A 15,421-nucleotide genomic window follows, 5' to 3' on the forward strand; every position below is an offset into this window, starting at 1 on the left:
TATATATATATATATATATATTTTAACATTTTGCTTTTGTTGCTGGTTGATTCTCCTCAGCTTCTCTCTGGTACTATAAGAGAAGATAAATATAACACTTTTAAAACCCTTTGTTTATCTTTAGATCACACATTTAAAAATAACTGTTCATCTCACTTCAATAATTTTTATTGCAGAACATGGTATTTTCTCAAGCAGACCGATGTAAACACTGTAATCTGTGTTGCATGTACCTGACAAACTGAACTGTTATTACAGTCATATTCCGACTTAACTGAATGCACATGTGTGTGTGTGTGTGTGGACTACTGTACTATTACAGGTATTGAAATGAACAATGCAACTTCCTTAATTTTTTTTATTAAAAATAAAAATTATGAATAATTAAATATCGATATTTCGGGAAATGAGTATCGAAACCGCTTTAAATATTCAGAATCGATTTTTCTATATTTTTGACAACACTAGCGCACGGTAAGAGGACACTTAACGTTATTTTCAGCCCGATTGTTTATTCATTTCACTGCAAACCATCTGATCAACGTATCAACACATAGTAAATAAAGCCGTTACTGACGATCAAGGAATTATAAACGACCCCCCCCCCCCCTTTCCTTCACGCATGATGAAGCATAATGTATACCGATCATATACATTTGAATTTTTTAATATAGTGTGTATAGGAAAGAAACGCCAATCGATAATCTATATATGCTTCAGGGCCTATGAATGAATGAATGAATGAATGAATGAATGAAAACTTTATTTAACAGATTGCAGAATGGGTACAATACAGTACGGCTCAATACATACAATTGTTAAGGGGATGCATACCTGAGAAAGACGTTTGTCTTGTTTCCATCAGGGTCCCCCATTTTCAATTCATATAGACATTTATGACATACACAACATACATGACATTTATGGCATAGGGACATATAGGTATTTAGTACTGATACTAGGGGTGGACGGTATAAACGGTATACGGTATAAACGGTATGAATTTGCTCTACGGTATGGATTTTGACTATACCGTGTAACCGGTAGGGCAGCTCTAAAATAGCAATGACGTCATGTAACCACAGCGCAAGTATTTCACTCGCATTTGCCCCTAAAAATAGATAGAATTAGTCATAGATAATAGATATGTGCGAACTGGAAAAAGTTATTTAGGAGGCTTCACGCAGTGGGCGTGCCAGCCCCTACCGCACGCATGTAAACACGGGTCTAGTAGTCTAGTGGGACGGGACGGGAGCTGTCGGGAGGACGGCAGCGTCTCCCTGAGCTAACGTTAGCTTAGCTACCGTTACAAAATGACCCAGTCAACTATTCACTTTTAGTTTAATACATGATGAGGCATTGTCTAACCGAACGGTATCTAGTCGGCCAGCTACCGATAGCTCCTGACATCAACAAACGCTCCACAAAGTCTAGCAGAGACGTGTATGCTACCTGTTAGCTCACGTTAGCGCAAGTTAGTTCACCGTTCAAAACGAAATGTCCCATTGAACTAAATAATTCACTGAGGCGTTGTATTAACGTTATATATCCGGCTAGCAGTAGCTACAGATGGCTCCTGATATCAATGTCTTATAACACTGATTCGATGCGTATTCGAGCTGAGGGCTTGCTGAGCACAGTTAAGTAACGTTATAGCAATAGGGTCCAGGTGCAGCGCCGGAGAATCCTGGCCGTAGCTCTGCTCGAGGCTACTCGAGTATAGGTCCAGGTGCAGCTCCGGGGAATCCTGGCCGTAGCTGGAGGCTACTAGAGTACACACAGACAGTGGAGCTTGTTGCGTGGTGGCGATGTCTCGCAGATAATACAAGTACAAGTCTAATTATATAATATATATATTTTATAAAAAAATATATATATATATAAAATTAAATAAAAATTTTTTTTATCAAAAACGATGATACCGTGATATATACCGTTACCGTCTATGCTTCAAATTATACCGTGATATAAATTTTAGACCATACTGTCCACCCCTAACTGATACATTTGTGACATAAGCGGTATTCAAATATACAGTACTGTTACCCCTAGATCCTGACAGAGTATATACATATGATGGGGAGGGGGGACTGTACATTAGGAGGGGGTGGGTGGGTGGGAGGGAAATATACATACGGCGGGGAGGGAATATATACATGCGGTGGGGAGCAGACTGTCTATTAGGAGTTGGTGGGGGTTTTGGGCATTTACGGTGGCCATAACTACTGTTTTTGGAATTACAGCAGAAAAGATTAAAAACATACTTATATTCTCGACGCTAGTAACAACAATGTATGAATGAAAAAATATAACGTTCCCACATCCTGAATGATAGATAATCGATGTTGAATGGGCCATAGTAATGTCAATATAGATTAAAAAGTTATAGCCCTGCAAAGAAGGTAAACATCTCCATAGGCTTTCAACGGTGGCAGACTGGCTATATTGATGGATATAACCCATGGCGCCCAATGTGTACCTTTTAGGTAATTGAAATTCAAATCAACCATTCTCATTGAATGTTTTGTTCATTCATGAGAAAAAAATAATTTTAATCAAGAAATACTTAATTTTTATGGCGGCTACGTGGTGCAGTGGGCAAGGCACTCACCACGAATACTGGAGACGCTGGGTTCGCCTGTTCGAGCCCAGCGCTCCACATTGCTTTCAGTTTAGCTGGTCGTCCGTACTAATACACATTGGCAGTATTAGGGGGTGGGAAACTGATGGGTGGGGATCGGGCGTTGTTGACAGCGACTCCTACAGGTCGGTTGGTGCGCCTGCGCAGTAGAATCAGGAAGCGATGGGGGCGGCGCCCCTCCAAAGCGCAGACCCCTGACGCTGAAAGATCGCGCCGCGCAGGTGAAAAGATGCGACTGCTGTTACCTCGAGTATCGGAGGGGACTCGTGCTATGTATGACTTAGTCCACATTGCAGCCGGCTTGTGGGAGGCAAGAAACAGCGTTCGAGACAGGGGAGGGTTGAATTGGATGATATCAAATTGTGATGGGAGAAAAATTGAAAATGGGAGAAAAAGTGGATAAAAAAAAGAAATACTTAATATTTTATTTAAAGTGTAACTAATTGTTGGAAATTGGTTTAATCCATAAATATTGAATCCGATTTTTCTAAAAGTGAATTGTATCCTTTTAAATGCCCTTTTAAATAAAACAGTGCTTGGAAAAGTATTTGAAAGTCCTTGAAATTCATTTTGAAATGTCTGTGGGAACCCTGGTATTGGTATTTGTTTAGTATCACAACATTATTTGGCTATTTTGAACTTAGCAGCTGCGGAAATAATGACGTTATGATGTAAAATCACACATCAGGAAACATATCGATGGCTGAAACGCAAAACCTATCTGAAACGTGTTGTTTTCTTGCAGAATGCTATTCTTTTTAACGATACCTTCCATACAGTACACTGCTTTTGGCTTTTGGAAAGTATCTTGCAGACAGTATCTTGAATAGGTGCAGATACTTTTCCTGCTTTCGGTGCAGTCGCTTTCACATCTCAAACGAACCGTATACCAGAGTCCGATTCCACATGTATCGGCGAGGCATGTGGTCGTCTACACCCTCCCCAGACTGACAGTAGGGTAGTGCACTGACCAGGAGGGAATTGGTTATAAATTGGGTAGATGGGTAATTCCTCTATTTTCCAATTGGAACAATCTGTCTTTTTACTTAAAGGTCCCATGTTTTGCTATTCCTTTCACTATTTGGGCAATCTTACACAATTCCTGTGAGTCTATGGAACACATCTGTACGTTTTTTTTCATTGTTTTGTATTTCTAATCAAGTACTCTAAAGCAGCATTTTTTTTTAGAGAGATTGAGGGGGATACTAATTAATTTCGCCGCGGGGGGGCATAATCCCATGGGACAATGCATTGCTAACTTGTTTCAAATGACAATATATACCCCTGTGAATATTATTGCACGGATCGGAATGATATTTTGCAGCAGGTTGACAGTGATATGCGAGTGCTCCCGACTGCGTGTGTGTGTTTCCCTGCGTGCGGTCGGGAGTGTGTGTGGGGTGCTCTGTGTCCCTCTCTCTCTCTCTCTCTCTCTCTCTCCCTCTCTATCTCTCTCTCGCTCGCTCGTTCTCTGCTCTCTCTGTCGGCACCCGCGCCACATCAACCCGTTTGAGGAAGTGTCAGTATTTCCACTTGCTCTGTTGTTGAGCGAATGGTTGAGTGTGGCTACAACCATAGAGGGGGCGTTCGTTTTTTTTTTTTTTTATCTACTTTTTCTCCCCATTTTCTATTTTTCTCCCTTCCCCAATTTCGTATTGTCCAATTCTACCCTCGAACGTTGTTAGGCCATGCCTCCCACAAGCCGGCTGCAATGTGGACGAAGCCTTGCATCACGTGTCCCCTCCGGTACACGAGGAGGCAGCCGTCGCATCTTTTCACCTGCACAGCGGCGAGGGTCTGCGTGGGAGGGACACGCCGCCCCCGTCGCTTCCTGATTCTACTGCGCAGGCGCACCAACCGACCTGTAGGACTCGTTGTCCACAATGTCCGATCCCCACCCACCAGCTTCCCACCCCCTAATACTGCCAATTGTATTAGTATGAACGACCAGCCAAGCTGGTAGCAACGCCGAGAGCTGGGCTCGAAGGGGGGCGTTAGTTATGCAGATCAGCTCCTTGCTACGTGGGATAGCGAGTCAAATCAGAATGGCTTAGTTCACTGGGGGAGGATATTGTCTCAACTGAATTGGAGCAATCCGCCAAAATGAGAATTAGAGAGTAAGACACAGACCCCATTGATACAAACCCCCATTGCTAGAAAACAATGATAAACACTGGAAAGGCCATTTATAAGACAGGGGACCTTTAACCCCACAAAAACCTGAGCTTTAACAACCATGTTGATGGGAGTGTTGTCCTGCAGTCCAGAGAAAGAAAAAAAACTGTTCTTCTGGTCTGATTTGAGATGGCCATTGTGGACGGGAATTGAAGGATGAACGTGCTTAGAGCAGGATTGAGGGATGATGATGGTGGGAAATGAAACTCTGTTTGTGTCACTGTGTCCTATAGATCCAGAGCAACAGCAGCAACACTACGTTCACCCTGGGGGCGTTATGTGAGGGGAGCACTCGCTCGCAGACAGCGGCCACCTTCTTCTCTCTCCTGGTCCTGAAGAAACAAGAGGCCCTCGAACTGCACCAGAACACGCCCTACGGTGACATCGTTGTCACTCCTGGACCTCGGTTCCACGATCCGTAGAACAGAATAGAACAGTGTTTTTTTTTTTAAACCCAAAATGGGTCATGAACTTAGATCCCAGGCCAAAATTACATTTGTTCCATCTTGGATCCTGCGCTGAAAATATTAAGAACTGCTGGAACGGGGGGGGGCAGGTGGCGCACGGAGATTACGTTCGTCACCAACACCGGGAGACACTAGGATTCGCCTGTTCGAATCCAGCTCCCGGCGTTGCTATCAGCTTGGCTGGCCTCTCACACTGATACAATTGGCTGTATCAGGGGGTGGGAAAGCTGAAGGGTGGGTCCTGGGCGTTGTGGACAGCGACCCCTACAGTTCGGTCGGGGCGCCTGCTCAGCGAGGGTTGGAACTGAGGAGAGATAGTGTGGCCTCCCACACGCTACACTCTCCCCGGTGAGAACCTGCGCGGCCAGGTTGGCCTGCCCCAGGCTGCACATGCGTCGGAGGAAAGCATGTGACAGTCTCCGGTCTCCCGGACCAACAGTAGGGGAAAGTACGCAACAACCAGGAAGGGTGGGATGGGAGAAAAATCGGGAAAAAGGAGGGGAAGAAAGATTAAAAAAAAAAAGAACTGCTGGAAGATAATATCACTAAAACCACTTTGTATTTAAAGAGTAACTGCGTGTACAGTGTTTTACATACAAGCACTTTCGTGGTCTTCCTTGGCACTTTTCCTCAGCTATGGAGCACAGAGAGGAACTGTCTCCTGATGTTGCCCCCGATTTTGGCATAAAAAAACGTTCAACTTGGCTATTCACCTCCCGGGCTGTTCTTAAAAGATCAAATGTAAGTGACATTTACAAAGCTTTTGGCCGTCTGTGATTGAATCTGCAACACTGGAGTAGATGCTTTCTCTTGAAAGGTGGAATGAAAGGGAAGGTAATATTTGTGACCATGTGCTACTCTCTCCTAAAGTTAGAAATTAGAGAGAACCCTTGATTTTGTGATTTCACTTCAAATGATTCACTCATTTTGTGGACCCCATCAAATTTAGGTTTAATAATAATAATAATAATTTATTGTATTTATAAAGCGCTTCTCAGGAACCCGAAGTCGCTGGTTTGTCATTGAAGGGTTAGGGAGAGAGCGGTGCATTTGTTGCGTTCCCCTGCTTTAAAACAAAACACGGAATGGTGTTCTCTGTGTCAATTTGATGCTGAGGACATACAGTAGGTTTCTTACAAGTTGGATGTTTTACAGTTGTGTTCTTGAGACGTAAAATGGGAACATTCTTAGAGCCTTAACATAACGCAGCTCTTTCAGATCTACGATGTCATACTGATCCATAGCCAATAGAAATGAAAGGGAGTTCATTTCAACATGCATACAATGTTCATTTGACCTTTTAACATCTAAATAAGCTTTATATTATAGTTGTACTGTCGGTTCAAAACCAGAAGATTTAACCTTGATATTCAGAAAATCACTTATGTTCAACATTCCCATCCTTGAGAGCTTTCATTCTCCATAGACTTGTACATCCGTCTCTAGAAAGTAACTCGAACTGAATTATATGCCTTAAGTGTAACAGTTCAAAACTGCAAATCTTCTGGTGTTCCTGTTTAAGTACTCTTGTTGTTGACTTGTGTTCATTATGTTGAGCGTGTTGAGCCGCGTGCTCTCAGTGGCAGAGTTCAGGTCAGAGTTCAGGTGGGTCATTAGTCCAGCTGTGATGTAGACGTCTTCTAGCCACATTACCCTCCAGTCTGCATGGACCACACCTACTAACCTTAGCTAGTTGCACTAATGTTAGTTGCCGGTGCAGTACTGATGTTAGTGTTGCCAAAGACAGGACAGTAGTGGCTAGAAGGCATCTGCATTACAGCCGGCTGTGTTGCCTTGTGGACTCCTCCTCACATGACCCACCTGCCGTCACGGCAGCTTTATGGAACTCTGTTGTAAAAAGGAATGTTTCACAGACCAACCTCTGTGTATGTAATAAAAGTAAAGTAAAAAGGGAGTCAAATAAACCCCTCCCCTTTTTGTTCCAACTGAGCTGATGCCTCACAGTGAGTTATTTGTTGCTCCACCACATGGCAATTAATCTTGGGTCTAGCTGGGTATACACACCAGGGTCTAACACTATACACACCAGGGTGTAGCTGGGTATACACACCAGGGTCTAACACTATACACACCAGGGTCTAGCTGGGTATACACACCAGGGTCTAACACTATACACACCAGGGTCTAACACTATACACACCAGGGTGTAGCTGGGTATACACACCAGGGTCTAACACTATACACACCAGGGTCTAACACTATACACACCAGGGTCTAACACTATACACACTAGGGTCTAACACTGCAGTATACACACCAGGGTCTAACACTATACACACTAGGGTCTAACACTGCAGTATACACACCAGGGTCTAACACTATACACACCAGGGTCTAATGCTATACACACGGGTCTAACACTGCAGTATACACACCAGGGTCTAACTATACACACCAGGGTCTAACACTGCAGTATACACACCAGGGTCTAACACTATTAGGGCTGTACCGAATGCTTCGAAGCTTCGATCATAATGTTGACATTCGAATTCTAAATCAACATTCGAATAAAAAAATATATCTTTTTTTTGTATTTTATTTTTTAAACAAACACATAAACAAACATGACAACACATGATAAGATATACAAGTATTAGTTGACAGTGCACATCCAATGAAATCACCATTTAGTTAATTGTCTTATACAGGATATACCCTTAATACCTGTTATCTAAAAACCTACACACATATGCTCCAGCTCGTACCCCCCCCTCCCGGACCCCCCATTGGATAATCCATCCATTATCCCTCACTCCTAACCAGACACTACCATTATATGCTAGCTTTTATTTTCTCCACCACTTCTAACCACAATGTCATTTTGGATTCATTGAGACCCAAAATTCTTGCTGTAGATATTTCTTGATAGATCACATCAAGATATGTAATAATCCAGACCTTTCGGCAAATTTTTTCCGGTTGGAACCATCGTGATGCTATCAGCTTTTTAGCCACTGTGATACCCGATAAAACCAATCTCTTTAGCTGTGGATGTACTGCACACTCAAAAACATCATTCAGCAGTAATACAGAGGGGTGTACAGGTATATTCCAAGTTAAGAGATTTGATAATTGCTGGGTCACCTCTTTCCAGAATATCTTAACTGGTGGGCAGTCCCAGTACATGTGCATAAATGTCCCCTCGTCCCCATTTGTACATAAGGAGCATTTGGAGTCTTGTATAAGACCCATTTTTTTCAGTCTTATAGGAGTCAAGTATGTCCTGTGAATATAGTTAAGATTGATTTGTTGATGGTCCGGGTTCCTTGATGTGAGTCGAACATTTGCCCAGGCTTCTTGCCAATCAAAATCACTTTCCAGGTCTGGTATATCCCTCCTCCAGACGGAGTCTAGGTGGAGGGTTTCATACGAGGACGTTAGTAATTGATGATAAAAATCTGAAACAAAACCTCTCGATGTCTCTCTTTCATAGAAGAATTTGTAGTATCTGTGGTGTTCAATTGGTATATTTAATGGAACACCTTGAGACTTCAAACATAACAATAACTGTATGTAAAAAAGATGTGTGGACTTGGTGAGATAATTTTTTTTGCGTATTTCTTCATAACTACAAAAACCCTGTTTGTTAAAAACATCCCCTAATGAGTGTATGCCTTGCTTTTTCCATATAGGGAATCTTATAGGTCGTTTACCAATCAAGAGTGCATTGTTATTGAATAAGGGAGTATGATTATGCCATTTATGTGGGTTAGGATATTTCTTTTGTGTTTCACGCCATATTCGGATCGCATGAGTAATTATGGGGCCATATTTCCGTTCGCAATGCTTAGTCAAGTCAAGAGTTTTATTTGTCACGGCATACAAGTATACAATGAAATGCGGGTGGTCTTGCCCGCAACGATGTGCAATACAGTGGTACAACATATAATAGAATCCAATAAAAACAACATTGTGCAATAAACAGGTAACATGGTGTGACATCTCGGTATCTGTACATAAAAAATATTTACAGAGCATATAGGACATGCTAGGTAGCTTTGGTAGTGCAATACACTGTTACTGTTGTTATACTAATTTAAAGTGGCCTTTCCTTTTGGCCATAAGTGGGTGTGTGCGGCATGAGTGTGTGCCCGCTCATGTTAAAGTGGCTGCTAGTGTGTGAGCGTGCACAGCGTGCGTGTCGTGTGTGTGCTTGTGTGTGGATAGTTCAGTGTTGCTTCCAGCCGTCGTACTAACACAATTGGCAGTTTTAGAGGGTGGGAAAGCCGGTGGGTGGGTCCTGGTCATTGTAAACAGCGACTCCTACAGTTCGGTCGGGGCGCCTGCTCATGCGAGGAAAGGATCTAAGGGGGGTAGTGTGATCCTTCCACACGTTACACCCTCTCAGTGAGAGTCCGCGCTGCCAGGTGAAAAGCGGTTGATTGGCTACCAGTGGCGGCTCGTGGATGCTTCGCCACTAGGAGCGCTATACCAAACATTTTGCAAACATGTACAGTACCACGCAACCGACTCATGGCAAGACGTGAGCGATTCGACTCACGCTCACGGCAATGAATCGGCTCTTATGAACGAGTCGCTCAGCTGTTACTACAACAACACACAACCAGTCAAATAAAGTATAGTCTAATTCACAACTTGAAACACAATATATAAATAGAAAAGTTAGAAACAAAACTCGCTCCGTCTCCAAACACACGCAGATCTCTCCCTCTCTCCTCTCTCTCACACACAGCGCGACGTGGAATCGATTCGTTACACAATCAGACCTATTATATACCAAGAATAACCAGTATGAGTACAGGGCTGTACACATATTTTGCATATTGTTAAACGAGCCAAGGCTAGCTATTAAACTATCGATATGAATCGAAAATCTGGGACCCTGATGTAAACAAGACAAACGTCTTTCTCTGGTCTGCATCCCCTTAACAATTGTGTGTATTGAGCCGTACTGTATTGTACCCATTCTGCAATCTGTTAATAAAGTTTTCATTCATTCATTCATTCAAACATAGACGATATTGAACAAGCCATAATCCACGTATTTTCAATCCGAGAGAGAGAGAGAGAGAGAGAGAGGGGGGGGGGGGGGGGGACTCACTGTTTAGTTGACACGTCCAGGGCTTGCCTTGATAAAGTGTATAATCCACTGTTGATGTATTCCAGACCACTGTCCACTGTGTCCAGACTGCATCCGCCATATAGCTTGTTAGCCAAGTGTTAGCTTGTTAGCAGTTGGTCACACAACACAAGTACTTCATTCCTTTGTCCATTTCTGCTCGAACAGACTGCAAACTACCTGGCGTTCTATCGCCATGCTCTAAGACAAACTCTAACCTTAACCAACTTTGAAAGAGTGCCTAAGCTTAACAGTCTAAAGAACTTGCAGTCACGGCACGCTCAGCTGCATGCATCTCACAACAACACAAATCTCTACCACCAACGGAGGACCAACCTAGGAATAAGCTAGAATTAGAAATTGGATTCGGCCAATCAGAGATCGTCTCTGAAATTCTGCTACGGAAAAAAATACTGGCGTCGGCCAATCAGAGAGCGTCTCCGTGAAATGCGGCTACAGAAATTCTTGACGCTACTGGCTAGACCGCTTCAAATCGCGCCCGGATTCCAACATAATAGTCATATTTCAACGCACAACGCGTTACGCACTGATTGGCTGCGCGTGATACAGCGATCAAACCGTGACGCGCACTCAGAGCGCTATCGCGTCTAGCCCGGGCCGAGAAATACAAAAAAAGAATACAAAAAAAGAAAGGTGAGTCACTTCCTGTTCAAGAAAACGAAAACGTTATATTGTGCATTGGAAACACAAACATACTTAAAATGAGTAAATATTATTAATTTTAAACGTGTTTATATTATTTATAGGGCTATAAAACAAAAAACTAAAAACTTATTTTTCTTGTTCTCTCATATAACCAGGGTAGGAGCTGAGGGGGGGCGGCGCCCGAGCGCCCCTAGTGGTAGAGCCGCCACTGTTGGCTACACATGTCGGAGGAAGCATGTGATAGCCTCCACTCTCCCAGACCGACTGTAGGCGGTAGGTGCGCAGCGACCAGGAAGGGGATTGGGAATTGGCATAACGACTAACATTGGGATGGGAGAAAAACTGAGGAAAAGGGAGGGGGGAAAAGATTTTAAAAATATATATATATATTTTACCCAGAATTAATTTTATCAGCTCAATGCTCCCGTTGCCTCCTCCTGTTGGTTATTGGCAGAAGTTTCACTCTGCCTCATATAAATTCGTTTGGAATAATAAACGCCCGCGCTTGAAGAGATCAACTGCCCAAAGAAGTAAACTCGATGGAGGCTTAGCATTTCCAGACTTTAAATATTATTTTCAAGCTTTCTCTCTGAGACCTCTGATCACTTGGTTTGACGCTCAAGCAGCTGTGTCCTGGCGACCGTTGGAGGAGAAGATGGTGTCCCCACATAGACTGCAAGATATTGTGTATACCAACATTTCAATTAAGCAATGCAAGTTACGATTTGGCCCGCTTATCACACATGTGATCCAGACCTGGCGTGATACTCAGAAAGCATGTACTAACCACCATAAATGGCACATACATTCCCCTCTATTTAATAACAATTTACTCCTTATTGGACAACAACCTATTAGGTACCCTAGATAAGAAAATAAAGGCATCCATACGCTGGGGGACATCTTCGATAACTCTGGTCTCCGATCTTTCCAAGATCTATCCAATGGATATGATCTCCCCGGAACCTCCTTTTTCTTTTATTTACAAATAAGAGCATCCCTCAGGAAGCCCATTTTATAATAAATGTTTTATTTTCCTTATACTTTGTGACAATTTATTTCAACTGGTTATGTATGTGTTCTGGGCCCCTTTGATTGTGTCGTAGGGTCACAGGCTCGGGTGGGGGGGGGCCTTGGTTCCGGCCCTCGGCGGGTCGGGGTGTTAAAGAGGCATGATGCTCTGACTCGCTGGGGTGCCGGACTCGGGGCTCTTGAGGGTTGGGGATCGTGGCTGCGATGGTCGGTCGATTCTGGTTCTTGACTACGGTCGGGAACGTTAGGTTATGACTATAACCAAGTTCTGTTAGTATAGCGACGCTCGGCATCGCTCTCTGCACTATCTCGCATACGTGCACGCGCACTGAATAAAGACCACAATGTACCTTTAATCCCAATATTCGTCTGACCACACCCCTATCAGCTTACCCATATAAGCAGGGGTGGGGCCACCCACTCTCCTCCTTCCCAAGCTTTCGCCACAAGGCGAGGTCAAAGGCTGCAGCGGCGTCGGATGCCGAGCGTCGCTATACTAACAGAACTTGGTTATAGTCATAACCTAACGTTCTGTATCGTATCGCTCTCGCTCGGCATCGCTCTCTGCACAAGGGAGGCCGAGCGAGAGCCAACGGCCGACAAATACACCCCGCTGACAGCCCCCCACAAACCATCAGAACAGGGAGGGCCGAGCCCCCCCGACCCACCCTAATGGCGGGCACCCCCCCTATTAGGGGCTTCACGGGAGGGCGACGGACCCGACCGTGCGAAGAGGCACTCAAGCAACTCAACGCACAGGGTGAGCAGACCGTGGCTTGACCCCACGACTACACACACGCACAACCCGCATGCCACCCGGGAACGAACGGAGGAACAACCTCGTTACTGCCCCCAGAATCACGGGGTCAAGGGCAAACCCAACCCCGTGGCAAGGCCGTAGCAGCGGAGCACGAATGAAGACCCAGACCCACCAAAAGGACTGGACTCCCTAGAATGGGGGCCCGGAGAAGTCCATGATGCCAGCATCAAGACCCCACCAGGTGGGCACGTAGTGCCCCGCCCCCCACATCGCCAGCGTATTCGGACAAAGGCCCCTCAGTTACTGCACCTGGTATTCCCAGGCGGAATCCCATCCAAGTACTAACCAGGCCAGAACCTGCTTAGCTTCCGAGATCGGACGAGATCGGGCGTGTTCAGGTTGGTATGGCCGTAAGCCGAGCGGGCCCTGTCCCCCCAATAGTACACCGCCTGGCACACTGACCCTGCAGAACAGGCAGTCAGCATGGCCGTAAGCACACAAAAAAGGTTAACCAACGGAAGCAGGCAGCGCACCGGGGAAAAACCAGGCAACAGGCTGTTAACCCTAGCCTGGAGACTGCGGACGAGACAGGCGCCAGAGGGGACAGCTGAACACAGCCGCCCCGGCGGAAGGAGCGTAAGCTGGCGGTGTTGCATGACCAAGCCTCCATTTAAAAACCCCCACCCAGAGGGGTCGAGGCAGAGAAGGCTGACACGATTGGCAGACGTCATGAACGTGCAGGGGCACCCTCAAACGGTGAACCCGGGAGTTGACACTGCTCCAACACACCAGGGAATCAACCACCTCGGTGTTACCCAATGCGGTGGTTGTTCCTTCAACCCCTCAAGAAAAAACTCCAAAACACACCTGCGGGTATACACCGGCTATACCGCAGTACAAGTGTTTCAGTTTCCAAAAAGGGTTAACCCAGGCCTACGGGTCGCAAACATCACTTCGGACCGGGCCTGGCGGTACGGGAAGCACAGGGTCACCAGAGGAGGTCAAAAAACCACCCCCACAGGCCCCTCTTCGCCATGCGTGAGAGAGGAGCGAAAAATAATGGAGAACCAGCCCCTAAGCACACCGTACCTGGTATTCCCCGGCGGTCTCCCAACCAAGTACTAACCAGGACCAACCTGTGTAGCGGCCGAGATCCGACGAGATCGAGCGCGTACAGAATGGCATGGCTGTAAGCCATGACGACAGTGCTGAGTAAAAACATACCCAACCAGGGTCTCCATAGCGCTTAACCCTGTGACACCCAGACCGACCTGACATTTTTCCCCCTGAAAAAAGCCCAAGTCCCTCAGGGTACCAGAACAGCAGATCTGCATCCCCGGCGGACAACGGGTTCAACTGATCTGGACCAGCGTGACCAGAACCAGTCCCGTGCCCTAACCACGCCGACATGCCTACTCCAGGAGAAGGGCAGATATGCGTGTTGATCTTAACATGAAAAGAAGGCGCCACCCAGACGTTCGGACGAACCGCGCCTGGTGGCCCACCCCAAGGGCGTGAGACCCCACCACATTATGTTCAGATCCATCCCGTCATCATCCCCCAGACATGAACGAGAATCCGTCGACAACCCACCCAGGTCATGGGATGTGGTCGTCGGAAGAGGAAAAACCCCCATCTCAGTTGCTTTATAAAAACGCTGTTTCAACCACAAGCAACCAAGGCGTGCCAGTCAATCGCCTGTTTACAGCGAGCTAGCACTATACGTGCGTCGGGACACACCCCCATCAATGAACAGGCTATTTAGACCTGTCATTGAATCCCCAAGGCGCCCAGGGGAACGACAAGAGGGGTGTGACACTCCCTAACTCCAACACTTCTGGAATAGAAAGAAGGAAGCATCAACAGTATGTATCCCAGTCTACACAGCCGGGGTAAAAAATGTTCACATTTTTACATCCCACCACCCTCCCATAGGAAAGAGACGGGGATCCCCAGAGAGACTTCCCACGCGAGCTGTACAGATTGAAAAGAATATATTGCACCTTGAGCCATGTAAAAAACTGGTTTTAGGGCCTCCGGGGAAGAGGCACTGAACCCATACACACTCAATAAACTAATTGAATCGAATATACATACAATAGAAAAGGACCCTTCTAGAGGGTCCACTCACTTTGACAATCTGAGGAGGAAGGCTCTGTACTCTGATGGAGGCTTCCTCACATGGAAGAAGGAGTCCGAACTCACAGAAGGCCTGAATAGGCGCTTGGTGAGGAGGAGCCCTGACCACCCCCCCTGAAAACAGATCCATCACATGGACCTGAACAGCACACGGAAGTCCTACCAACAGAGACGCGCACGGTGACGTACTCTATGGCGGGGGAATTCCTGCGGTGCACACGCCCAATATACCAGGCCGTGGGACCAGGAACTCCCTCCCCCCCCCCCCCGTAACGTGCCGAACCGCCACGTGACGGGAACCTTGAAGGACAGGGGGTGTACCCCTGACCGACAGAACAATGGGGAGAGGAAAGGTTACCAGTTCACCCCTTTACGACCCCACACCCATGATACGATGTAACGACAAAAAGAGAATATGACACAGTCATAGTCAGCTCTAT

At 45.8% G+C, this 15,421-nt stretch overlaps 1 protein-coding gene across 1 annotated transcript in view; it reads left to right on the plus strand.

Moving 5' to 3' along the window:
- The window catches only part of rad21l1 (RAD21 cohesin complex component like 1), a gene marked incomplete at its 3' end in the record, with an annotated part of 61,409 nt that extends 56,171 nt beyond the window's left edge, over positions 1-5,238 (plus strand). Inside the window, exon 15 of the mRNA XM_084333567.1 lies at positions 5,050-5,238. Within this exon, the coding sequence (XP_084189693.1) occupies positions 5,050-5,238 (189 nt within the window). The remainder of the gene's footprint in view (positions 1-5,049) is intronic.
- Positions 5,239-15,421: the final 10,183 nt, after the last annotated feature.

This window comes from Notolepis coatsorum (assembly GCF_963971535.1).
Source record: "Notolepis coatsorum genome assembly, chromosome: 17".
Taxonomy (NCBI): domain Eukaryota; kingdom Metazoa; phylum Chordata; class Actinopteri; order Aulopiformes; family Paralepididae; genus Notolepis; species Notolepis coatsorum.